Here is a 25,755-nt window from a genome sequence, read left to right as displayed (position 1 = left end):
TATGTAAGATTTGTGAATAAAGCATCCAATTAAAAATCAACCTGTATATATATGACCATCATCATCTTCACTGTGTGCATATTTAAAACCAAACTGAGCCTATAACACAAATGCCTCCTTTCATTTTCACTAAAAATACGAAAAATACCCCTGTCTCTTTTGCTAAATATCAGTTTTAAAAATCAATAATGGCCATTATAAAAGTATAACATACAATAAGTTTACACATTAAAGGGAATAAAGGCAAGCAATCAGTCAAATGTGCAGAATCAGTGTAAGTGGTTACATAAATTAATGTATTAACTTATCTTTGAGCACAGCCAAAACACATTACCTGAGAACAAGTAATCGATTCAAAAGACCAAAGTCGGGAATATGTTATTAGATAAAGACAAGATGAATTAAATATCACGCTTAACAAATATAGTAAGATTAGATCCAGCGTTATATCCTTGATGAACAGTCCAAACAGTCTCATCTGGGTTAATGTCCTCAAAGCACATGCCAGAGTGTTTGTGGGGACGTGATGTGCATTTTCAGCAGTATAGTGTGGACAGAGAGCTGTTCAGAAACTCCAGGTGAAACGCCAGTGTGAACGAGGATCGTTTTCATTCTAAAATGCCATTTTAAAACTAAAACGTATTAGTGTAAACAGGGCCTGAGTGAAGGGAGAGTGTGAAGGGAAACTCCCACTGTGTGGGAACTATCCCTTTAAAATAAAAAGAAGTATGTCTTTACAAAGCATTGTTTTTGGTTGTTTTATAGCTGTGGAACAAAATTAAGAGACAGTTTTAAATTCAAGTAAAAGTAAAAAAAAACTAGTTTTGTTTTGTTCTGTAAACTTCTGATGAAATGACTTCCAAATTCAAAATAAAAACATTCTCATTTAGCTTTTTTATTGCATAAAATAAAAAAAAGATGTCTAAATATGTGTTTTATTTTATATTAATATTTCGAAGAGTTTAGAAATAAGTATGTGGTGGAATAATCCTGATTTCCTGATTTATTAATCTGACAAATCAACATTTCATTAAAAAATTATATAATAAATGCTTAATATACTTTATTTTTAAATTACAATTTGGTAGATTTTTTTTAGATCTTCAATAAAAAAATACTATTAAAATAATTAAATGATTAAAAACATACTTATAAAATCAGTACTTTTAAAGTCAGTAATTTTTCATATAGCCATTTTCCACTTCAATTTCTTTTTTTTTCCATTACTTTTACTCAATTATATTTTTAGTTAGTCGAGTTAAATGCTTTCACTTGAGTATGATTTTTGAATACTTTTCACACCCCTGAAAATTACCGGAGAGCTTTCCATGCAGACTAAACTGACCAATGCTTTTAAGATGCACATAAAAAGACACGCAACAAAACAACACAGTACCAGGGAAATCCAATGACTTATTTCTTTTCGGAGGGAGTCTAGGTTTTTTCACAGGGGGTTTGCGATCTGAGGATCTTTCCAGATCACAGCGGGTGTCCTGCTCCATTCCTGAGGGGGTAAATACAGGGGGCACACAGAAGGAGGGATTGGCACTACGTGAGGATCACACAAAGTAAGGCTGAGCTGGAAGATGAAAGCATGCTAGAGCTGGAGATGGTGAATGCGGACCCTCTGCACTCGCTCGAAAAAGGGGAGTTCAAAGAGTGTACCTGTGTCACATGAGTTCGCTTTCCTGTTTCGATGTGGTTTCATGGGACCTCCAGGACTGCTCTTGATTTCATCACCTGAGCAATAGTAAAGGTCATACATTTGCTATGTTACTGTTTTTCTAAATGAGTAGAAAACCAAAACTTTTTGGGAGAATAATTATAATACAAAATGTTGTAATAATGTACAAATAGTTTGTTTACTTTATGTTTTAGCAATAATATTTAAAATAATGCAGTGAAGTTAAGAATCATTTTAATATAGTGAATTATTTGTAAACTTACTAACAATACTAATAATCAATCTAAATAAATAACTAAATAAATTGATTAATTAATTTATTACCATAGTCTATATAATTATTTTTTTACAATATAAAGTAATTATGGGGTCTCTATCTCTCTGCCCATCCATCTATCCATCCATCCATCCATCCATCCATCCATTCCATCTTCCTGTTTATCTATCTGTCCGTCTGTCCATCTATCTATCTGTCCGTCTGTCCATCTATCTATCTGTCCGTCCGTCCGTCCATCTACCTGTTTGTCTATCTGTCCGTCTGTCCATCTGTCTATCTATCTATCTATCTATCTATCTATCTATCTATCTATCTATCTATCTATCTATCTATCTATCTATCTATCTATCTGTCTGTCTGTCTGTCTGTCTGTCTGTCTGTCTGTCTGTCTGTCTGTCCGTCCGTCCGTCCGTCCGTCCGTCCGTCTGTCCATCCGTCCGCCCATCCATCCATCTACCTGTTTATCTATCTATCTATCTATCTATCTATCTATCTATCTATCTATCTATCTATCTATCTATCTATCTATCTATCTATCTATCTATCTATCTATCTATCTATCTATCTATCTATCTGTCCGTCCATCTTCGTGTTTATCTATCTGTCCGTCTGTCCATCTATCTATCTATCTGTCCGTCCGTCCATCTACCTGTTTGTCTATCTGTCCGTCTGTCCATCTGTCCATCTGTCCATCTATCTATCTATCTATCTATCTATCTATCTATCTATCTATCTATCTATCTATCTATCTATCTATCTATCTGTCTGTCTGTCTGTCTGTCTGTCTGTCTGTCTGTTTGTCTGTCTGTCTGTCCGTCCGTCCGTCCCTCCGTCTGTCCATCCGTCCGCCCATCCATCCATCCATCCATCTATCTATCTATCTATCTATCTATCTATCTATCTATCTGTCTGTCTGTCTGTCTGTCTGTCTGTCTGTCTGTCTGTCTGTCTGTCTGTCCGTCCGTCCGTCCGTCCGTCCGTCCGTCCGTCCGTCCGTCCGTCCGTCCGTCCGTCCGTCCATCTGTCCATCCGTCCGCCCATCCATCCATCTACCTGTTTATCTATCTATCTATCTATCTATCTATCTATCTATCTATCTATCTATCTATCTATCTATCTATCTATCTATCTATCTATCTATCTATCTATCTATCTATCTATCTATCTATCTATCTATCTGTCCGTCTGTCCATCTTCCTGTTTGTCTTTCTGTCCGTCTGTCCATCTATCTATCTATCTGTCCGTCCGTCCGTCCATCTACCTGTTTGTCTATCTGTCCGTCTGTCCATCTGTCTGTCTGTCTGTCTATCTATCTATCTATCTATCTATCTATCTATCTATCTATCTATCTATCTATCTATCTATCTATCTATCTATCTATCTATCTATCTATCTATCTATCTATCTATCTGTCTGGGTAGACAGACAGACAGACAGACGGTCTGTCTAATTATTATTACTCTTCATTTTGAAATTTTTTTCACAAAGTATTATTCTATTCAGGGATCTTTGGCAACACTTGACAATCAAGTTCTGCATCTTTTAGAACTCAGGATCTCTTTTATACATGTTGTGATTCGAAATGCAACTGTAGCATATGAAATATTAATCGCCTCATCCAGTATGACATTTAAACATCAATGTTGTCCCTGAATTACCTTGAAGTAAAGCAGAATCTACTGAAGTGGAATGAAACACAGGCTTAGCAGAGGTGGGCGGAGCAGCTGGTGGCTGATGCTCATTGGCCACGTCATGCGGCGAGGAGCCAATGGGAGACGTGTGAGGTGAATAATAACATGGCTGAAAGGAACAACAAAGTCAAAATCTGTTACGTAACAATCACTCACTTTTGCGTCTTTTTGGGAAACTACCATCCAAGCACCTTTTCAGGGATCAGTGGAGTCTGTCCTTGTGGTTTTTGGTCTTTTAGGTCCTCTCCACATCTTCCGCTCTCTTTTTCTTCATCCTTTTCCCTCAGCTCTCCCGAATCTTCAGTAGATTTATCTAGGGACCACAAATAACCACCATGAGTGAAGATATAAAAAATTATATGCTTATTACATCAGATATAAACTTGTGCAGTACCAGAACTCTCCTCCAGATGGCGCTGCCGTGTCTTTGCAAGGCTTGGTTTGGTGCTCTGAGGCGGCGGATCGGGTCTTTTTCTGGTTTCCAGCAGCTGAGGATCTATTACACCGTCTGCCTTTTTCTGGCTGTCTGACTGTGATTCCTGTCTTCCTGATTCCTGTCTGTCTATAGACGGCGTGTGGCCTTTAGCGACAATATCCGAATGCCGGTCAGTCTCATGCTCTCTGTATCCAATCTCTTCAGATGAGCCGAAAACCTCGCTGTAATCAGGCGACTGCAGGGAAGAGAGAGGCCGGGTGTGAGGGACTGTGGTAAACACGTCATTATGCTCATAAAATTCCTATTTAGTTCCCAAATTGATCAAAAACGAGTGATGCTAGTGTTGTATTACTGGCTAATGAAAACAATTTCCTTCCCTCCTCCAATGCATGCTCTCAGCACCGCCTGCAGCATAAAAGCAATATTTCTGGAATGGCAAATATAAATATTAGTAGCAGGGTTAACCTTATTTAATTTAGGAATTGGCTTTGCTCTTTGACTGAATTGGTCAGAGGCCACAGAGTGTTGGAATTTTATGGCATGAAAAGGAATTTAGTAAATTATAAATTAAAAAATGCTAACAAGCAATTTTTGTATGCCTTTTACCTGGCAAAGCCCCCTAGATTAGGAACTTAGGTAACACTTTTTTAAAACTGCACGCTATGAATCATTTATTAAGCATTAGCAAATAGTCAATTTGTTATCTGTTAAGCATTAACTCAACATAAACAGATGTTAGTAAGCAGTTTATAACTGCAGATACAAATGCTGTATTTTTGACTTATAAACACATGTATAATGTGCTTAATGATTGTAATTTTCATATTTTGTTAATTATTATTCTTTCATTAGTAAATTAAGTATTGCTTCATTTACAAACACTTTATTTGAGAGAATTTGCTGCTTTTTAAAGATCATTCAGAATGTGTAAGTAAATGATTAATAAACTAAGTTAACATTTATGTATCTTATTATTCAGGCATACATTATCAGTTAATGTGTATGTCAGCACATGCTTTACTAAATCAACTTCATCAAGCTTTGTGACCTAATCTAAAGTGTCTCCCTATAAAAGACAATTAAAGACTCAGTTATATTCTAAACAGTAAAAAGGAAAATAAATGACTTCAATAATTTCTATTCATTTAGAGACACACAAACGGAACTGTATCAACTGAAAAATAAATCTTTGCAATCTTAACTAAAATAAATTTACTGTGTGCAGTTTAAACTTCGCTAAATAACATCGAAATGTTGTATCGTAATGTAATGTTAAATTGTTTTTGTCATTTTATCCAGTTTATATTTTGACACTCCTGTTATTCAGATGCATTGTTCATTTGATACTGAGCCTTTAATTGTCATTTATCAGGTATTTATGAAGTATAAATAGTCCTTACTTTAGATCAGGTCACAGTTAATCAGTTAATAAAGCATTTATTAACAGAAACAATAAACTATTAATTTATGCATGAATAATAATATATAAATGTTGATTTGAATAGTTTATTATTCATTTACTAGCTCATTCTAAATGATCTTAAAAGTCTCCAACTACTCTTAAATACTACTGATTTTGTAAATAATGTGATACTTAATTTAGTCGTTACTTATTCACTTTTTATGAAGTATGAAAAAACAACTATTAAGCACATTTTAAATCTGCTTGTTAGTTAAGAGTAGAGCATTTGTATTTGTAGTTATAAACTGCTTACTAACATGTATTAATGTAGAGTTGATGCTTAACAAATAATGAATTCACTATTTGCTACTTCTTAATAGATGATTCATAGTGTGTAGTTTTTCAAAAATGTTACCGACAATTATTTATACCAGCATTAGTATGAAATTCAGTATGGTCAAAATCACAACCTTTAAAATCATTTCCATTTTCCAAGTAGCACCCTAAAATGTTCAACACTGCTTTTTTAAAAACAAAAATAGTATAACAAATTATGTAAATGATAGGATTCTTAAGAACAAAAGTTCATTGAAGTAAAAATTTGATAAAATAATTTTAACATTATAACTCAATGAATTACAATATGCTGTGTAGATTAAATATATATTTTGAAGGTGGTATTTTAAACTGATTATTGACACAATCAACTATTACTTAAATGGAGCTTATTTAAATTTATTATGTATTATTATTAATATTATTATTATTATTATTATTTCATTCTACATTTATTTAAAATTAAATGACCATTTTGAACGTCATTTTAAAGAGAAAGTTCACTCAAAAGTAAAAATTATGTCACAATTTACTTAATTTAACCCTTTGGCTGCCCCTCTACCAAACAGTTGCCTGTGTTATTACTGTTTTAAATAATGACTGCTAAAGTAATTTTAAAAATGACTGTTTTAAATAATGGTTTACACACACAGCATTGTTGGTTTACAAAAAATAAATAAATAAATAAAAACAATAAACAAATATAATCCTGCTGCACTACTACACTTGATTTTGGTTTATTGTAAAAAAAACAAACAAGAAAACAAGTTAAATGAGAATCTGAAATATTTTATGGCATACTTCAAAAAAAGGTGATTTAGTATTCAAAAATGTTTTATTTTGATTATGTTTTTTAAATAAATTGTTCTTCCACTTTATATTTTCATAGTATATGTGTTAATTCTGGTATTTTTACCATAAACCAACATATCTACCATTTGGTAGAGGTTAACATTTTAGAAATTATGGGATGTGTGTTAATGAAATTGAGTGTGTTAACTAGTGACAGTAGGAGTTAAGAAATGCAATCCAAACAATTTTGTCTTGGTGGTGCAGTTAAAGGGTTAAACCAATTTGAGTTGATAATTTTTATTCTGTTGAACACTAAAGAAAATATTAAAAAAAAAACTGGAAACTTCCATAAAAAAAATAAAAAATAAAATAAATAATAATAATAATAATAATAATAATAATATATATATATATATATATATATATATATATATATATATATATATATATATATATATATATATATATTATTGAAACCAATAGTTAGAGGTTTCCAACATTCTTCAAAATATCTTTTTTTGTGTTAAACATAAAAAAAACTTAAACTGGTTTGAAACAAGTGAATAGTAAGTAAATGATGACAGAATTCTGAGGTTTGGGTGAACTATCCCATTAAATGTGACTTTACCTGTCTGTGTGAGAAGCAGGAGGGGCTGATTCCCATCATTCCTGGCAGGGGTATACCCTGAACAGGCCGTCCTGACAGCTGAGGGGTCCTCTGAACACCAGGCCCTACCAGCCTCCCATTGGTGCCTTCAGTGCTTCCATCTAACCTCCCGCGATCTTTTGGGTGTTGAATCAAGGAGTACACATTCTCAGTCGCGATACTGAGAAAGCAAAAGACGAAAATCAGTAATAAAGGTGTCATATTATGCTCTTTTAACAAGATATGTCAGGTGTCCCCTGAGAATGTCTATGTGGTTTAGCTCAAAATACCTCACATCTATTATACCATACTGTAAATGCTGTTTTTTTTTTTTTTGAAAGTTATAAGCATGTTTTTGTGCATCTTTCAAATGCAAATAAGCTGCTGATCTACACCCCTTTTGAAGACGAGGGTGGAGCCTTGTTTTTTAACCCTAAATATCAGGTACCTGCCTTTAAACAGATAAATAAAATAAAACGACAGCGTTTGTTTTGTCTGCCGCTCTGAGGCACAATGCATTTATTATAAAAGATAAAGAGCTAAAATGGCTTCTCTACTTGCAGAAAATTACATTAGATTATTGATGCATCATGCTAGCTTTTCCAGGAAGTGTTGATTTTGCTCACTTAAACACATGGCATGAAAACAGAACTTTATTGATAATTTTAAATGTAAACAAAGCAACTGAAATCAATAAGAAATGCTCTTTGAGCAGCAAAGTAATGATGAAGTACCTTTCTATCACACCAATTGATGACATGTTTAAATATACTACTACCACTTTTTTTTTTAATGCACTTAACATGCAGCTGGTTATGGGGGTTTTAAATAAAGGTTTCACATTATGTGGATGAATGCATTTCCATCATGCATTTGTCCTATGGTTTTATGCTAAACGAAACAAAATTTTGGCAGTGTGAGAGGTTTTCACCCTTTAAAAGGAGGACATCAGATCTGCAGTTTATAAATTATTTTGCAAAAAATAAAAAAATAAAAAGCTAGCTGTTTCCTAGCAGTTTCCTAGCTGTAAACAAAATCAGTTTTCGACTCTGTTTGCCTTTTGTTCATGATATCAGGCTGAGAAATATTTATATCAAATTGTGTATTTATCTGCATATATACTGACTTTTTTGACTTCCAAATCTAATGACTCGTTTATCGGTACTGGTCATATTGGTGCATCCAAAAACAAAAGAGAGAAAAATAGACTGTATTTTTGATCAATTCAAGCCCAACATAGTATACTTCTTTCAAAAACATAAAAAAGACCAACCCCAAACTTTTGCACTACTTTATTATAAATCATTATTATTATTTCTTAAAGTACACATGAAATCAAAACTAACCGCATTGATTCAATTAGCTTACATTGCTAGTTTTGTAGTGAACAATAAAATTATAATCTGAAAATGCACTTCCTGTTTGTTTTCAGTTAAATTCTCAGATTACGTCTGTCTGAGGTACTGGCCGTGTTCAAAGAGCTTAGAATCACCAAGAGGCGACACTCAATAGAACGTTCATTGCAACAGCAGCGCCCAGCAACAGCCCCACGATTCCGCCATTTTGGAGTGAAAGCGAACGGTCGTCCATTGGATCTTATTGCTGTTGTGATGACAAGCAGCTGCTTTGTTTTTTTTTTTTTTTTAAAGCATGTTAAAGCTGAAATACAACCTTACAGTGACAAGACGGGTGATCATCAGCACGTTTAATCGTTTATTTTACAGACTTAATCTTTAATATATTAACCATACTTGTTTTCTTGAAACTGTCACTTTAAGGTGAAATTACTTTAAATTATATTAATTGAATAGTTTACGCACTAGCATAACACAAATGAATACTGACATGTTAAATTAAATTAATGGGATGTTGAAAACAGAACACTTTGTTGCAGTATTATATGTTATAATAGTATTTTTCCAGTGTTGTCTGTTAAAGAAAGACTAATAAAGCTTTTATGTAAAATATGTTAATATATTATTAGAAAAATGTCTCCTGATCTAAATCCTGTTGAACACATGGGGAATTCTGAAGACACATTAAGTTGAGCATCTCTTTTAGCAACTCTGAAAGAAGGGTCGTTATTAAGAATAGAAAAGATAAATGTTGCAAAATGTAGCCAGCTTGTTCATCCCATGAACATTTTTCTGACCAGTGCTTGAGCAATCTACACGCATACAACGGGGGATTCGTCAGCCATTTGTTAAAGTAAGGATCAGAAAAGACTATAAATGTATAGGACTTTGTCAGAGCTTAACAGGAACTTTACAGTACTCAGTTCAAGGACCAGTTTCTTTCTCCATTTCACAAGTGTTAAGTGAGTGTGATTAAAATGGTTGCCTCCTTGTATTCTCTAGCTTGCAAATTATTTATTTAATTGTTTTTTGTCACTTGTTACCGCTTGTACTGTAAGCTCTTTATAGTCACATACTGTGACTAAAACCACATTAAAAGTTAAAAGTTTTCCGGGAGAAATAACAAAACGGGAGGGTGGCGGGAGATGGGTCTGAAATGAGGGAGACTCCCGGGAGGGTATGCTCACACATACACTCTCCACTTTGACTACTTCCAATATTGTTGATAAGCCATGGTGGGCATTTCTCTCTGTCTCGTGCAGAATGCTGTCAACCAATCAAAACAGGCTGTCATCTGTCCAATCAGCGCAGATTAGCATCGTGCTAAAGAGGGGTTTAGGAAAAAATGGATCACTGAACGAATCATATGGAAGTTGTTGCGATAATTAGATAAATTAATATTATTGTCACGGTTGTAGGTGTGTGCGCACTTCTGAGTGTCTGTTTGGTCACATGGTTTTGTTTTGGTGTTCAACGTGTGTCTGACGTCAGTGTTTTTGTCACGTGCTATGTGGAGTCCTGCTGTCCTGATTAGCCTGCCAGCTGCGACTTGTAAACTCAGCTATATCTAGGCAGCGTGTCTCTTGTCTCGTGTCAGTTCGTTAATTCTCTGCTGATCATTCTGTTTGTGTTTAGGACTGGCGAGGAGTCCCTTTCTGAGACCTAGCTTCTTGGTTCCCTGTCTGTTCTCCTGATCCCCGATATAGTCGGAATATAGCTTGTTTTTGTTTGTTTATTTCTTTTTGTGTTACTTGTGATACTATATTGACTGCGTCAATAAGGTATTTTTACTTGCAATTGGATCCTTCCATTACTTATACACGATAGTAACAATTATAAGACAATGATAATATTGTTTGACAAGTGTTTTTTGACCTTAAATGCATATCAGACTGTTGTTGGAGACCCCCAAAACCAAAAATATGACCCTTTTAATGCATAATAGGGGCTCTTTAATAGTGTGTTCCTCAAGGAACTGCATCACAAAACGAAAAAACAAACATCACAGCTTCCTGTTCATGTGGATTTCAAAATACAATTCACTCACTTAGTGCGACATTCCTCCCCGCAAGCCCCGCCCCTTCCTGTAGGATCAGGCTCCTGATATGATATGGTAGAGTTTCGGTTCTTCCTGAATCCCGAAAAGATTGACAGCACACTGCGTCGTTTCTTTCTTCTCAAAGCCTGAGCGTGATGGTGAGACGACAGCTGACTGCAGGACAGAGATACGGGGTGTCAGAGATAAGATAACACCCACATTCGTGCAAGCCTGCTATCCCTTCAACCTTTAAAAAGTGAGCAAATGTGACACCGTCATAGTTAAGACTTCATTACCACACAGAAGAGTTTCAGTACTGAAGCACCTGTCTGGTAAAACTCTCTTGGTGTAAAAGTCGGGCAGTCCATCATCCAATAGAGATACTCCACCATTCTCCGAGCAGTGCTAGAGGACGACAAGAGAAATAATGATGATGATGATGTGTGCTTCTGAGGACTGGGCCTGGAGTACATCATCTCTCTAAATTTGTGTTAGTGGATGAAGCTGTCACGCTACTGTATAACACCATCTGGGGTTTGTTCATTTGTATTATGTCAGCGCATTAATTTGATCAACTGACACAACAAAGACGCAGCTTGCGGGCACTGGGACTGATCAGAAGTGATTGAAAAGGAGAGCGTTTTTAAAGCGTTCATTTTGGAGACCCTGCAGAAAACATCTGGGCCTGCGTTTAGACAGATTTCTGAGAACAATCGAGTTAACAAGAGAGCATGATTAAAATCACTGCCCTCCTTTTCCCGTTAATGGATCGAATGGTTGCAAGTTAATCGTTTTTTATGTGATATTTGCCGTTTGTATGAGGAATAACTGCTGCAGTATCTATAAATCAGTGCGGTTTTAAATTCATTTGTAACTAATTGTCTGTAATTACAGAATCTTCAAAAAATATTACATTGCTATCAGTCTTGAAGAAAAAGGAGCAATCAAAGAAGTTACCATTAACATGAAAGTACCGATCATTTTCAAAGACAGAGTTCATCCAAAAATGAAAATAGCTATAAGGCTAGCCTCTCTCAGGTCATCCAGGATGTTGGTGATTTTTTTACTTTTTTTTTTTTTAATTTCTTGATGATTCATTAAATACAGCTCAACAGCTAATAGTACTTTAAGATTACTTAAAAATGATAACTATAAAGAATTTCATCAAGCAAATCCGTCAGACCTCTTTTTTTTTTGTTAATGAGCATTTTCTACCAGGCTCCTCTTATTAGGTTCAAAAGTTTCATTTTATATGTAATGATAAAGGTTATTAGCAAGTTAATAAAATACCTTTAAAAAAAAGTAACTTTAGACAATTAATTGGTTTTAAACAAGGTAGATTTTCTTTTGTGTCAAAACCAGCTAAATCCACCAGAGCTTTTTTTGCAAAAACCTCTAAATCCACCTATTGAGATAAGATAGTGTAACCAGTTGAAAATCACTAAAGATGCTATTATAAATTATTTTTAAAAACATAAAACACCTAAAATTAAAAATTAAATAAAAAATAAATAAATAAATCTGTCAAGTAAGTGGCGGTTCATTCTGCTGTGGTAACCCCTGATAAACCATCAATCAATAACATTAAACTGACATTAAATTAATCCTAACAATCTGTTGTCATTTCTGATATTTGGAATTTAGATTTAATGTAAGTAGAACAATGTAAACATTACAAACATTGTAAGCTAAGCTTGGTAGATTCAAATAATGTAGTGTAAAAACACTGTGAAACATCAATATCTGTGCATTGTCCATTAATGAAAAAAGCTTATCAGATGTATAGGTATTATGAAGTAATGTAAATAATGTATAGTTTTATACATTATATATATCTTTAAAAAAATAACTTAAATTAGCAAATAAAACACAAGGTAGGCCTACTGTGCAAAAAGGGGATGACTCTCAGTGTCATGTTCACCAGCGAACAACCACCAGATGTCGCTGGTAAACACACACACTTAAAACTACACCTTTCCTGGACTACATTTTCATACATGCACTTCTCCCTGACACCCATGCTCACTCATCTAGCTTGATTACATTTGCACACCTGAGGACTTTCAGAGACTGATTACACACAGTATTTAAGCCACACATTCACCCCTTCAGTTTGCCGAGTCTTGTTTATCTGTAAGGTAACATTACAACGCATTATCCTGGTCTTGTTTCTCTGTGTTTTGAACCTTGCCTTGTTTATTTAGTTTTCCTTGTCTGCCGCCTGCCTTTCGACCTCTTGCTTGTTAAATTGACTATGATTCTGGATTGTCCTCACACACCTGTTTGCTCCCGTATTGACCACTGCTTGCCTGACTGTGAATAAACCTGCACATTGGATCCTACCTTCTGTTGTGGTGTTACTCCCTGGCGTTACAGAAGACTCGGCCACACAATGGATTCAGCGGGTATCAAGATCATGTGTCTGCGTCAGGAAGCCCGGTCTATAGAGGAATACGTGGAGGACTTCATCCAGGTAGCCCATTTAACATCTTTGGATGACTTATGCCTAATGATTTTCTTTCGTGGAGGACTTTCTGAGCCCCTATATTCCACAATGCCTTTGCATGACCCCCACGGGATTCTAGAAGGTTATATTGATCTTGCACTTCAAATGAGTGGGTCCCCCTTCACTGTAGGAGAGGTGGAGGACACCCCTAAATATTTTTTGGGGGGGGGCAAAGGACAGCAAGAACCGCTGGCAACGGGGCTTGCTGCTCATTCCATCACCACACTCCCAGCTCACAAGATGGCCGACTCCAGTCCTCCAGCTCACAAGATGGCCGACTCCAGTCCTCCAGCTCACAAGATGGCCGACTCCAGTCCTCCAGCTCACAATGTGGTCACAACCAGCCCTCCAGCTCACAATGTGGTAAGCGCCAATCTGCCACCTGCTCACAAGATGGTTTCCTGTTCCTTGTCCGTTCCTGCCATAGTTCCTGTTTCAGTTCCTGAAATACCATCACCTGAGCCACCAGAATGGCCACCACCACCTGAGTTACAAGAGCTGATGCCACCACCAGAACTGTTACTGCCAGAGCTGCCACCACCAGAGCTGTTACTGCCAGAGCTGCCACTGCCACCTCCAGAGCTGCCACTGCCACCTCCAGTGCTGCCAGACCCTCCAGTGCTGCCAGACCCTCCAGTGCTGCCAGACCCTCCAGTGCTGCCAGACCCTCCAGTGCTGTCAGACCCTCCAGAGCTGCCACCGCCACCTCCAGTGCTGCCAGACCCTCCAGTGCTGCCAGACCCTCCAGTGCTGCCAGACCCTCCAGTGCTGCCAGACCCTCCAGTGCTGCCAGACCCTCCAGAGCTGCCAGACCCTCCAGAGCTGCCAGACCCTCCAGAGCTGCCAGACCCTCCAGAGCTGCCAGACCCTCCAGAGCTGCCAGACCCTCCAGAGCTGCCAGACCCTCCAGAGCTGCCAGACCCTCCAGAGCTGCCAGACCCTCCAGAGCTGCCAGACCCTCCAGAGCTGCCAGACCCTCCAGAGCTGCCAGACCCTCCAGAGCTGCCAGACCCTCCAGAGCTGCCAAAGCTGCCAGATCCTCCAGAGCTGCCGCCTCCTGAGCTTCCTGAATGGCCGCCGCCTCCTGAGCTCGCTGAATGGCCGCCGCCTCCTGAGCTCGCTGAATGGCCGCCGCCTCCTGAGCTCGCTGAATGGCCGCCGCCTCCTGAGCTCGCTGAATGGCCGCCGCCTCCTGAGCTCGCTGAATGGCCGCCGCCTCCTGAGCTCGCTGAATGGCCGCCGCCGCCTGAGCTCCCTGAATGGCCGCCGCCGCCTGAGCTCCCTGAATGGCCGCCGCCGCCTGAGCTCCCTGAATGGCCGCCGCCGCCTGAGCTCCCTGAATGGCCGCCGCCGCCTGAGCTCCCTGAATGGCCGCCGCCGCCTGAGCTCCCTGAATGGCCGCCGCCGCCTGAGCTCCCTGAATGGCCGCCGCCTCCTGAGCTTCCTGAATGGCCGCCGCCTCCTGAGCTTCCTGAATGGCCGCCGCCTCCTGAGCTTCCTGAATGGCCGCCGCCTCCTGAGCTTCCTGAATGGCCGCCGCCTCCTGAGCTTCCTGAATGGCCGCCGCCTCCTGAGCTTCCTGAATGGCCGCCGCCTCCTGAGCTCCCTGAATGGTCGCCTCCTAAGCTTCCTCAATGGCCACAGCCTCATGATCCAGGGCCACTGCAGTTCCACGCTCCAGGCCCTCCGCAGTTCCACGCTCCAGGCCCTCCGCAGCTCCACGCTCCAGGCCCTCCGCAGCTCCACGCTCCAGGCCCTCCGCAGCTCCACGCTCCAGGCCCTCCGCAGCTCCACGCTCCTGGCCCTCCGCAGCTCCACGCTCCTGGCCCTCCGCAGCTCCACGCTCCAGGCCCTCCGCAGCTCCACGCTCCAGGCCCTCCGCAGCTCCACGCTCCAGGCCCTCCGCAGCTCCACGCTCCAGGCCCTCCGCAGCTCCACGCTCCAGGCCCTCCGCAGCTCCACGCTCCAGGCCCTCCGCAGCTCCACGCTCCAGGCCCTCCGCAGCTCCACGCTCCAGGCCCTCCGCAGCTCCACGCTCCAGGCCCTCCGCAGCTCCACGCTCCAGGCCCTCCGCAGCTCCACGCTCCAGGCCCTCCGCAGCTCCACGCTCCAGGCCCTCCGCAGCTCCACGCTCCAGGCCCTCCGCAGCTCCACGCTCCAGGTACGCCCCCGCTGCATGGTCCTGGCCCTCCATCCCTCCCCCAGTTCCGCCTCCGCTCCACCTCCCGCCTGAACAGTATTAGGAGTGTCTGGAAGCCACTCCTTAGAGGGGGGGCTCTGTCATGTTCACCAGCGAACAACCACCAGATGTCGCTGGTAAACACACACACTTAAAACTACACCTTTCCTGGACTACATTTTCATACATGCACTTCTCCCTGACACCCATGCTCACTCATCTAGCTTGATTACATTTGCACACCTGAGGACTTTCAGAGACTGATTACACACAGTATTTAAGCCACACATTCACCCCTTCAGTTTGCCGAGTCTTGTTTATCTGTAAGGTAACATTACAACGCATTATCCTGGTCTTGTTTCTCTGTGTTTTGAACCTTGCCTTGTTTATTTAGTTTTCCTTGTCTGCCGCCTGCCTTTCGACCTCTTGCTTGTTAAATTGACTATGATTCTGGATTGTCCTCACACACCTGTTTGCTCCCGTATTGACCACTGCTTGCCTGACTGTGAATAAACCTGCACATTGGATCCTACCTTCTGTTGTGGTGTTACTCCCTGGCGTTACAGAAGACTCGGCCACACAATGGATTCAGCGGGTATCAAGATCATGTGTCTGCGTCAGGAAGCCCGGTCTATAGAGGAATACGTGGAGGACTTCATCCAGGTAGCCCATTTAACATCTTTGGATGACTTATGCCTAATGATTTTCTTTCGTGGAGGACTTTCTGAGCCCCTATATTCCACAATGCCTTTGCATGACCCCCACGGGATTCTAGAAGGTTATATTGATCTTGCACTTCAAATGAGTGGGTCCCCCTTCACTGTAGGAGAGGTGGAGGACACCCCTAAATATTTTTTGGGGGGGGGCAAAGGACAGCAAGAACCGCTGGCAACGGGGCTTGCTGCTCATTCCATCACCACACTCCCAGCTCACAAGATGGCCGACTCCAGTCCTCCAGCTCACAAGATGGCCGACTCCAGTCCTCCAGCTCACAAGATGGCCGACTCCAGTCCTCCAGCTCACAATGTGGTCACAACCAGCCCTCCAGCTCACAATGTGGTAAGCGCCAATCTGCCACCTGCTCACAAGATGGTTTCCTGTTCCTTGTCCGTTCCTGCCATAGTTCCTGTTTCAGTTCCTGAAATACCATCACCTGAGCCACCAGAATGGCCACCACCACCTGAGTTACAAGAGCTGATGCCACCACCAGAACTGTTACTGCCAGAGCTGCCACCACCAGAGCTGTTACTGCCAGAGCTGCCACTGCCACCTCCAGAGCTGCCACTGCCACCTCCAGTGCTGCCAGACCCTCCAGTGCTGCCAGACCCTCCAGTGCTGCCAGACCCTCCAGTGCTGCCAGACCCTCCAGTGCTGTCAGACCCTCCAGAGCTGCCACCGCCACCTCCAGTGCTGCCAGACCCTCCAGTGCTGCCAGACCCTCCAGTGCTGCCAGACCCTCCAGTGCTGCCAGACCCTCCAGTGCTGCCAGACCCTCCAGAGCTGCCAGACCCTCCAGAGCTGCCAGACCCTCCAGAGCTGCCAGACCCTCCAGAGCTGCCAGACCCTCCAGAGCTGCCAGACCCTCCAGAGCTGCCAGACCCTCCAGAGCTGCCAGACCCTCCAGAGCTGCCAGACCCTCCAGAGCTGCCAGACCCTCCAGAGCTGCCAGACCCTCCAGAGCTGCCAGACCCTCCAGAGCTGCCAAAGCTGCCAGATCCTCCAGAGCTGCCGCCTCCTGAGCTTCCTGAATGGCCGCCGCCTCCTGAGCTCGCTGAATGGCCGCCGCCTCCTGAGCTCGCTGAATGGCCGCCGCCTCCTGAGCTCGCTGAATGGCCGCCGCCTCCTGAGCTCGCTGAATGGCCGCCGCCTCCTGAGCTCGCTGAATGGCCGCCGCCTCCTGAGCTCGCTGAATGGCCGCCGCCGCCTGAGCTCCCTGAATGGCCGCCGCCGCCTGAGCTCCCTGAATGGCCGCCGCCGCCTGAGCTCCCTGAATGGCCGCCGCCGCCTGAGCTCCCTGAATGGCCGCCGCCGCCTGAGCTCCCTGAATGGCCGCCGCCGCCTGAGCTCCCTGAATGGCCGCCGCCGCCTGAGCTCCCTGAATGGCCGCCGCCTCCTGAGCTTCCTGAATGGCCGCCGCCTCCTGAGCTTCCTGAATGGCCGCCGCCTCCTGAGCTTCCTGAATGGCCGCCGCCTCCTGAGCTTCCTGAATGGCCGCCGCCTCCTGAGCTTCCTGAATGGCCGCCGCCTCCTGAGCTTCCTGAATGGCCGCCGCCTCCTGAGCTCCCTGAATGGTCGCCTCCTAAGCTTCCTCAATGGCCACAGCCTCATGATCCAGGGCCACTGCAGTTCCACGCTCCAGGCCCTCCGCAGTTCCACGCTCCAGGCCCTCCGCAGCTCCACGCTCCAGGCCCTCCGCAGCTCCACGCTCCAGGCCCTCCGCAGCTCCACGCTCCTGGCCCTCCGCAGCTCCACGCTCCAGGCCCTCCGCAGCTCCACGCTCCAGGCCCTCCGCAGCTCCACGCTCCAGGCCCTCCGCAGCTCCACGCTCCAGGCCCTCCGCAGCTCCACGCTCCAGGCCCTCCGCAGCTCCACGCTCCAGGCCCTCCGCAGCTCCACGCTCCAGGCCCTCCGCAGCTCCACGCTCCAGGCCCTCCGCAGCTCCACGCTCCAGGCCCTCCGCAGCTCCACGCTCCAGGCCCTCCGCAGCTCCACGCTCCAGGCCCTCCGCAGCTCCACGCTCCAGGCCCTCCGCAGCTCCACGCTCCAGGCCCTCCGCAGCTCCACGCTCCAGGCCCTCCGCAGCTCCACGCTCCAGGCCCTCCGCAGCTCCACGCTCCAGGTACGCCCCCGCTGCATGGTCCTGGCCCTCCATCCCTCCCCCAGTTCCGCCTCCGCTCCACCTCCCGCCTGAACAGTATTAGGAGTGTCTGGAAGCCACTCCTTAGAGGGGGGGCTCTGTCATGTTCACCAGCGAACAACCACCAGATGTCGCTGGTAAACACACACACTTAAAACTACACCTTTCCTGGACTACATTTTCATACATGCACTTCTCCCTGACACCCATGCTCACTCATCTAGCTTGATTACATTTGCACACCTGAGGACTTTCAGAGACTGATTACACACAGTATTTAAGCCACACATTCACCCCTTCAGTTTGCCGAGTCTTGTTTATCTGTAAGGTAACATTACAACGCATTATCCTGGTCTTGTTTCTCTGTGTTTTGAACCTTGCCTTGTTTATTTAGTTTTCCTTGTCTGCCGCCTGCCTTTCGACCTCTTGCTTGTTAAATTGACTATGATTCTGGATTGTCCTCACACACCTGTTTGCTCCCGTATTGACCACTGCTTGCCTGACTGTGAATAAACCTGCACATTGGATCCTACCTTCTGTTGTGGTGTTACTCCCTGGCGTTACACTCAGACGCGTTTAGAAGCTGTCATACATTTATTCTCACCATACTTAAGGTCTTGATCCCTTGTTTATCCATATAGCATCCTCGTGGGATAAAAGGACGGCATCTTAACTTAGTCTTTCGTTAAACGCAGTTGCCGTGTAATGTATAATAATCGGACTCTTTCAAAGTAGCGTCACTGCGCAAAAAAATCATTTTGAATGCATGCTACACTTCAAACTGTACATTGTGTTTTCTTTTTCTTATAATGCAGTTTTGAGGTAAGGGACATTTTCAATTGTCATCCATTGACAGTTGGACAAGCTCACCCTGTTCATCAAACTCGATCTTTTAAAATCGAATTGGAAAGTGGAATAAAACGGTATCTTTATAAAAGCCTGTGTATCAGCGCGCTGCTACATTAAAAATATATAATTCGACTCATGCCTTCTGATTGGTTCTCGGGATATAGTGGCATTTGCTGTCAAAGGCAAATGGCTTTTCAAAAAACTGTGATTTCTGAAATGTACTGACGCTAGGATTTGGATGATTAGAAGCAAATCTATTTGTTGATGGTGTACTATGTGCCAAAAGCATTCACTTAATGTCATTAGCTCATTTTTGGCGGAAGTGCGTTTAGCGGCTTTTGCATTGGAACTCTTCATATACTCTGACCATTCTGTGTCAATAGGGAAATCCCAGCCACTGTTACAGTGACAGAGTTGAATCCACTTTTAAAAGGATTTTCTTACAGCTAACAAATGTAAAAACCCTGATAAGCTGTCAGAGTCCAGACGCAAACCATATGCTGAAATAGTTGGCATTGGCAGTTCATTCCGCTGTGGCAACCCCTGATAACAAAGGGACTAAGCTGAAGAAAAATGAAAGAGTAGCAGATTTTATAAATAGCATTACACATAACCATGAGCCGATAATTGTGACACACAAATTGCCTCTCAATATATTCAATACGACATTAAGATATAACCACTATAAATCAACCAATCAGATGGGCATGTGGGCGGAGCTCTCACTCCAAGCACACTGAACTTGCAATAAAAATGTAAGGTACCTACTCTATATTCTTCATAAATATTAAATTACATTTTAACATTACTGAAAATGCGTTAACATTTAACATTACTAAAAATACTATTTTTATCGAACAATAATTATCTATCTAGTAACAGCACCTTTAAATTTCTTTTATTTAAATGATCTGAGATAGGACCTTACACACTTGAAATGGTTAACCCTGAGTCAGTCTAAACCCTGGTTAAAGGTAATTCTCTATTTTTTACGCTGCTCAAATTTCACAGCTTTCAAACTGTACAATTCATAAATTGATTTTTTACACAACACTGGCTTAATGTCCTTATTTGCATGTTTGCAGTGCAAGTAGCGTGCATAACTCCTCTAGTGTTACACAACCACTTAGTATACTGCATATTGCAAAAGTACTAGCAAATTTCCTGAATGGACTTCAGGAAATTCAGGAGTATAAATCTAAGTGGGGTAGCAAGGTGGCCTTCTGTCGCCTCACAGAAAGAAAGTCGCTGTGGTGACCACTGTTAAATAAGGGACTAAGCCGAAAGAAACGGAATGAATGAATAAAGGTAGGAATAAAACTGTTCTTCACTCCAATTAACATTTTTCCCTCAAATGTTGAAACGCCTGTTTGACAAGCTGTGTTTCTGTGCTGTCAGAGCATCAAGCTATAATATTTAACACTGCGTCATTTCACACTGCAATGTTTGACACTGCAATGCAGGTAATAATAATAAATTGATGCTAAACTGAGGTAAAAAGTGCACCTAAACATTTTTAATGCTGATAATCCAGGGTATAGTATATGGCAATAAAGACTGTACATATATTCAAATTCATATTACATACATTTAATATTCAGTATGAGGGATTATCACAGAAAATAGTTTCTGAACATTTTCTAAATCTAATGTAGGACATGTAACGTTATACACAGAAAAAAGATCATTTATCATGTATTGCATTAAGACCAGAGCATACTGGGACCTTTCGCCGACATTTTACCTGTAACTAAACAAAATGCGATAATGTGACACAAAATCCAGGCGTAAAATCATTATTTTAAAATAATGGCTCTGGATTGTTTTTTTTTTTTTTTGATGCACTACATTAAAAACTGGTTGACCAATGAGATTGGAGCTTTTGAGTTGCTAAAGTTTAAAAAACAAGATTGTAGAGCTCAAGCACAAAGCATTTAGTGGAGCACACAGGAATTGCAGATCAAATAGTATTTGATGTGGAGTTCCTATTCACTTCATTTTCTTTCATGGTTTGTAACTTTTGTGTGTGTGTGTGTTTGTGTGCTGTAGTGCAGGCGGTTAAACAGAAGTGGAAATGCCTGCCAGATAAATAAACAAGGAAAAGCAAGAGGGTGGCTTCTTTTTCTGTGCAACCATCCAGTGTGAGAAGGTCAGGTAGTGATTTTGCACATTTACATGGCTCATCGCCTATGAAAATTGCTTGGGTATGAATGTCTCGAAAAACGCTGATGATAAGCCAGAGCGAAAATCATCCTGGTTTGCACGAACCTTTACTCTACATGGTGAAGATGCTTTTATTATAGTTATGTTACCTATAGATGGTATAAAGTTTTGATGTACTTGTTTATTTGCATTTGTTATCATGTTTTGTAATAAACAGTTAATGTCAACAGTTAAAGTCAAACAGTCTATGATATTCCTTTCTTAAAGTTACTATTAATATAGATTTTTATACATGTTGCATGCAATGCATTTTCCTTTCAATTCTATTTAATTATTGTTAAGGATAAAGAGAAATCTGCTTACGAAAACCTGTGTGTGTGTGTGTGTGTGTGTGTGTGTGTGTGTATGTGTGTGTGTCATTGTGCTCAGAAGAATCCAGAACTGACTCTTGCACTAGTCTGCTTAATAAAAGAAACTGCTGGAAGTCTGCTGGGCATATAAGTGATTCTGCGACAACATTATAAAGAAAGCCTCTGGAGTCGCAAATCTAAACACAACTATGTTTGTCACCGATTTAATTACAGGTGAAATAAGAGCATTCAGTTTGATCGGATTGTGTTCTCCAACAATACACTAAGGTCCCATTCTGTGAGCAGCATATTTGTATGAAACTGAACTGAGGACAATATTGATCATAAATAAATCTTGAAGATGCGACTAATAGTAGACTAGAGGGCTATAACATGACATGTAGCACAGCCTGAAATGATCAGAGAGCAATGTTCCGATGTATTGTCATTTCGTGACATTTATTTCAATTAATTTTCCCAATTTTAACACAGAAAATGCTATATAAACACACAGCTCTGAACAAAAATAAACAGACCTAATTGAAATTCTCAGCTTTTCTGGACTGACAATGTATAAATATGTGTTTTGGGAAAAGCAATATTTGTTTTATTCTGCATCAAAACATATAAAACACAATTGTTATTTTGCCCAATTTTTATTTCCTGGGGGAAAAAAAAGCTATATGTAAATGTCAATGTTCATATTTAAAATTTGGAAGATATGTGATTGGATGTTTAGAGGTTGAAACAAAATTAACATTACAGTATACCCATAAACATACCTAGTAAATCCAGTATGTCCAGAGAAACTTCAAATATTTAAGTATTATCATATAGATTTTTTCCATAGCTATGAATGTACACTGCAGTAATGGTGTGAAAATACTGAAAATGGTTTAATTACTACCGTCTCAAAGGGAGCATGCGCAGCCCTGTGTCTTCTTGGTGGACGGGGCCTGACGTGGGTCACATGACGCAGAGGTGAACCCTGAGTGGGCAGTGTGGCCAGACCTTCCCATGAGGCTGAGCGTGAAAGAGGAGCAGATGACTGAGGAGTGGAAACTAAAGGTGAGGAGTTAGGGTCTTCACCTAGACCTGGAGAAGAGTGAAATATGATAAAATGATCAAAGGGATAGTTCACCCAAGAATAAAAATGTACTCACCATTTATTCACCTTCAAGTGGTTCTAAACCTTTAATATTTATTATTTTTTTGAACACATTGACTTCCATAGTAGGACAGAAAATACCATTGAAGTCAATGGCTGCTGGTTTGCAACATTCTTTAAAATATCTTATTATGTGTTCAACAGAGAAAAGAAAGTCAAATAGGTCTAGTAAAGGATGAGTAAATGATGGTGAACTATCCATTTAATTTACCAAATAAATTACCTATTGCAAAAAATCAGATGTAAAGTTTAGTGAAAGAGATTATAGTGGTGGATTATAGTGTAGAATAGTCTTTAAAAATCCCTGTACTTTTTTATTTTTTCGTTTATTTGTCAGTGCTGTTTTAATTTTTAATAGTTTGTAAGCATGATTAAGTGTAAAATGTTTTGCTAATTGATTGTGTATTAAATGTCATATAATTAAAAAATATAAATTAAGCAAAAAATATTATACAAACATAAGGTTATTGTTATAATTATTAGCGATCTAGCGGCTGCATTACATGGACTACAAATTTCAGTCGTGCGCCACTCACACACACCTGTTCCTCATTCAGTAGATTACGCACACTCATGGCTGGGAGCTGCTTATGAACAAGGACTATTTATACAGTGCACGCACACACATTAGTTCTGAGTCTTGTTTTATTGAATTGTGAACATTACAACGCGTTTTCCCAGCCTTTTCGGTTTTGACCCTCGCTTTGTTTGTTTTACTGTTTATTCTTGTCTGCTGCCTGCCTTCCGACCACTTGCCTCTTATTTGTTTACGACTCTGGATTATCTGTATATACCAGTTTGCCCCTGTGTACATCAGTATACCTGACTTGTCTGATATAGTCAAGATTTATGACTACAACTTTTAATTATTAGGGGTTTTAAGTTAAAACCATAACGACGATCAATTGACATCATTAAATAAATGTTAAATATTAAAGTAAGATTAAAATCTAATATAAAGGGTTAACACTTAAGAATGTCTAGTTGAGTCAAGTGAACTTTTCTAGTCATTTGAATGTCTGGCTGGAAACGTCCAGTCTCATACACTTTTTTTTTTTTTTAACATTAAAAACAGCTCGTTATGCAGCTTGATGTGGCAAACTGATATTGTCTTATTCTATTAATCTATTGTCTGTATAGTCATGAACACATTTGTTTGTAGAGCAAGTAGTTTGATCATTTTCTGCCGTTTACAATCCCTTATTTCTCCCACAATCGCAAAAACCAGCCCACTTCCACATTTTAGACTAATGCCAATAAAGCAGGCAACCTATTTCATGTATTATGGCAATGCCTAGAAGTCCAACATTTTTTAGAGATAGGTTCATGAATAGCTTCTAAAGATATTGCAGTCCCAGTATAACTTTTGCCCAAACTTATACATACTTGGCGAGCCCTGTCCCTTAAGCCACATGAATAAAGCTGAATAACAGTGAATATAGAGCTGTATCATTCTAGGCAGAAGGGTGATTGTTAAAAAACTGGAAATTCCAGTAGACCTCGGATCTTTGAGTGGATCTCAGAGTTAGGACGAGTTGCAGCTTTTGAAAAAATTCTCCAACAGTTTACATGGATGAATTGAAATTTATTTTGATAAATGGAAATGGTTTGGTTTACTTACTCAATTTATATGAAGCTTTTTCTTTATTGTATTTATTTTGTATTGTTCTGCTTTTATGTTATTGCTCTCTATTTGATTTTCATGTGCATTATTTGAAACAAGAAAAATCAATAAAAAGATAAAAATCAAATCATAAAAGAATAAGGTCAATAGTAAGTTCAACTTTACATAGCTTAAAAATTCAGTTCAAACCTGTTTGACTTATTAAAATATGTTAAAGTGATATAAAACATAGATTTTTTGTCATAGTTTTTTACAGTGTGGTAAATATAAATGAATTCAAAGATGTAAAAATGCAAAAAAAAAGTGTCTTGAAAGTCAAAGTGTCTTGAAAGTGTCTTGGTTTGATAATTAATCGCTTAATTTTCAGAGAGCATATTTGTGTTCATTTTTTTACAATCATTTTAATTTACTTTTTCTATTTTCACAACAAATACAGCTAATACAAAACAATAAAACACAAACAACACAAAAATGTAATACTTAAACACTAAGAGTTATTTTTTTTAAATTACATAATAATAAAACCATTTTTAACTGAATTATTAACTAAAAACAGATTAAACATTCAGAAAACACAACACTAAACTAACAACTGACAAAGCCTAATGAATGTTAAAAAACTGAGTTAAAATGTGATATGACAGATGAATGAATCTAAACTGAAAAATGTATGAATCAACCAAGACTTAAAAGCTCTGAATGAATGAACTAAAAACTAAATGCCAGTCCTCGTTTCATCTTTCGTAATGTGTGTGTGTGTGTGTGTGTCTTTTTTATGCGGTTTAAAGTCACATTGTCGTATAATGACAGTGGTATAACCTAGTACTCTATTAGGGTGGTTTATGAGGACACACTTTGTGTCTTCCTAATTCAAAAGGCTGACAAATCAAGCTTAATGATATCTTTTAACATTCAAAATTTGCCACAGGTTTTCTTTGAGGCTTGAGTTTAAGGGGTAAATGTGCCATATATACTACCTGACAAAAGTTTTGTCGCCTATTTAAGTTTTAGGAACAACAAATAACTTGACTTCTAGTTGATCATTTGGTATCAGAAGTAACTTATATGAAAGGCAAAGGACTCTATTATGCTTATTTTATCAAAATAAAACATGATCAGGCCTTGATTTTTAATGATTTAATTAGGACAGTAAGGTCTGACTTTGCTTAGGCAAAAGTCGTATCACTTAACAGCAATAATGTACAGTATAGAATATAAATTCATAGTGCAGTGGAAAAAGAATTAATATTGTGTAGGACTCCCATGAACTTGGAGGACTGCATCCATACATCTCTGCAACGACTCAAATAATGGTCATCTGGAATGGCAAAGAAAGCGTTCTTGCAGGACTCCCAGAGTTCATCAAGAGTCTTTGAATTCATCTTCAACGCCTCCTCCATCT

The 25,755-nt window shown here is 40.4% G+C and overlaps 1 protein-coding gene across 1 annotated transcript in view; it reads right to left on the bottom strand.

Moving 5' to 3' along the window:
* Positions 1-25,755, bottom strand: part of carmil3 (capping protein regulator and myosin 1 linker 3) — a 143,881-nt gene that overhangs the window by 3,977 nt on the left and 114,149 nt on the right. Inside the window, 9 exon segments of the mRNA NM_001317765.1 lie at positions 1,397-1,504; positions 1,666-1,740; positions 3,620-3,761; positions 3,844-3,965; positions 4,047-4,323; positions 7,247-7,445; positions 10,667-10,831; positions 10,983-11,062; positions 22,469-22,656. Coding sequence (NP_001304694.1) covers positions 1,397-1,504; positions 1,666-1,740; positions 3,620-3,761; positions 3,844-3,965; positions 4,047-4,323; positions 7,247-7,445; positions 10,667-10,831; positions 10,983-11,062; positions 22,469-22,656 — 1,356 coding nt within the window.

The sequence above is a fragment of the Danio rerio genome, chromosome 2, assembly GCF_052040795.2.
Source record: "Danio rerio strain M-AB ecotype USA chromosome 2, GRCz13ab, whole genome shotgun sequence".
In the NCBI taxonomy this organism is placed as follows: domain Eukaryota; kingdom Metazoa; phylum Chordata; class Actinopteri; order Cypriniformes; family Danionidae; genus Danio; species Danio rerio.
The sequence above is the reverse complement of the archived record's forward strand: the minus strand, read 5'-3'. Positions and strand labels throughout refer to the sequence as shown.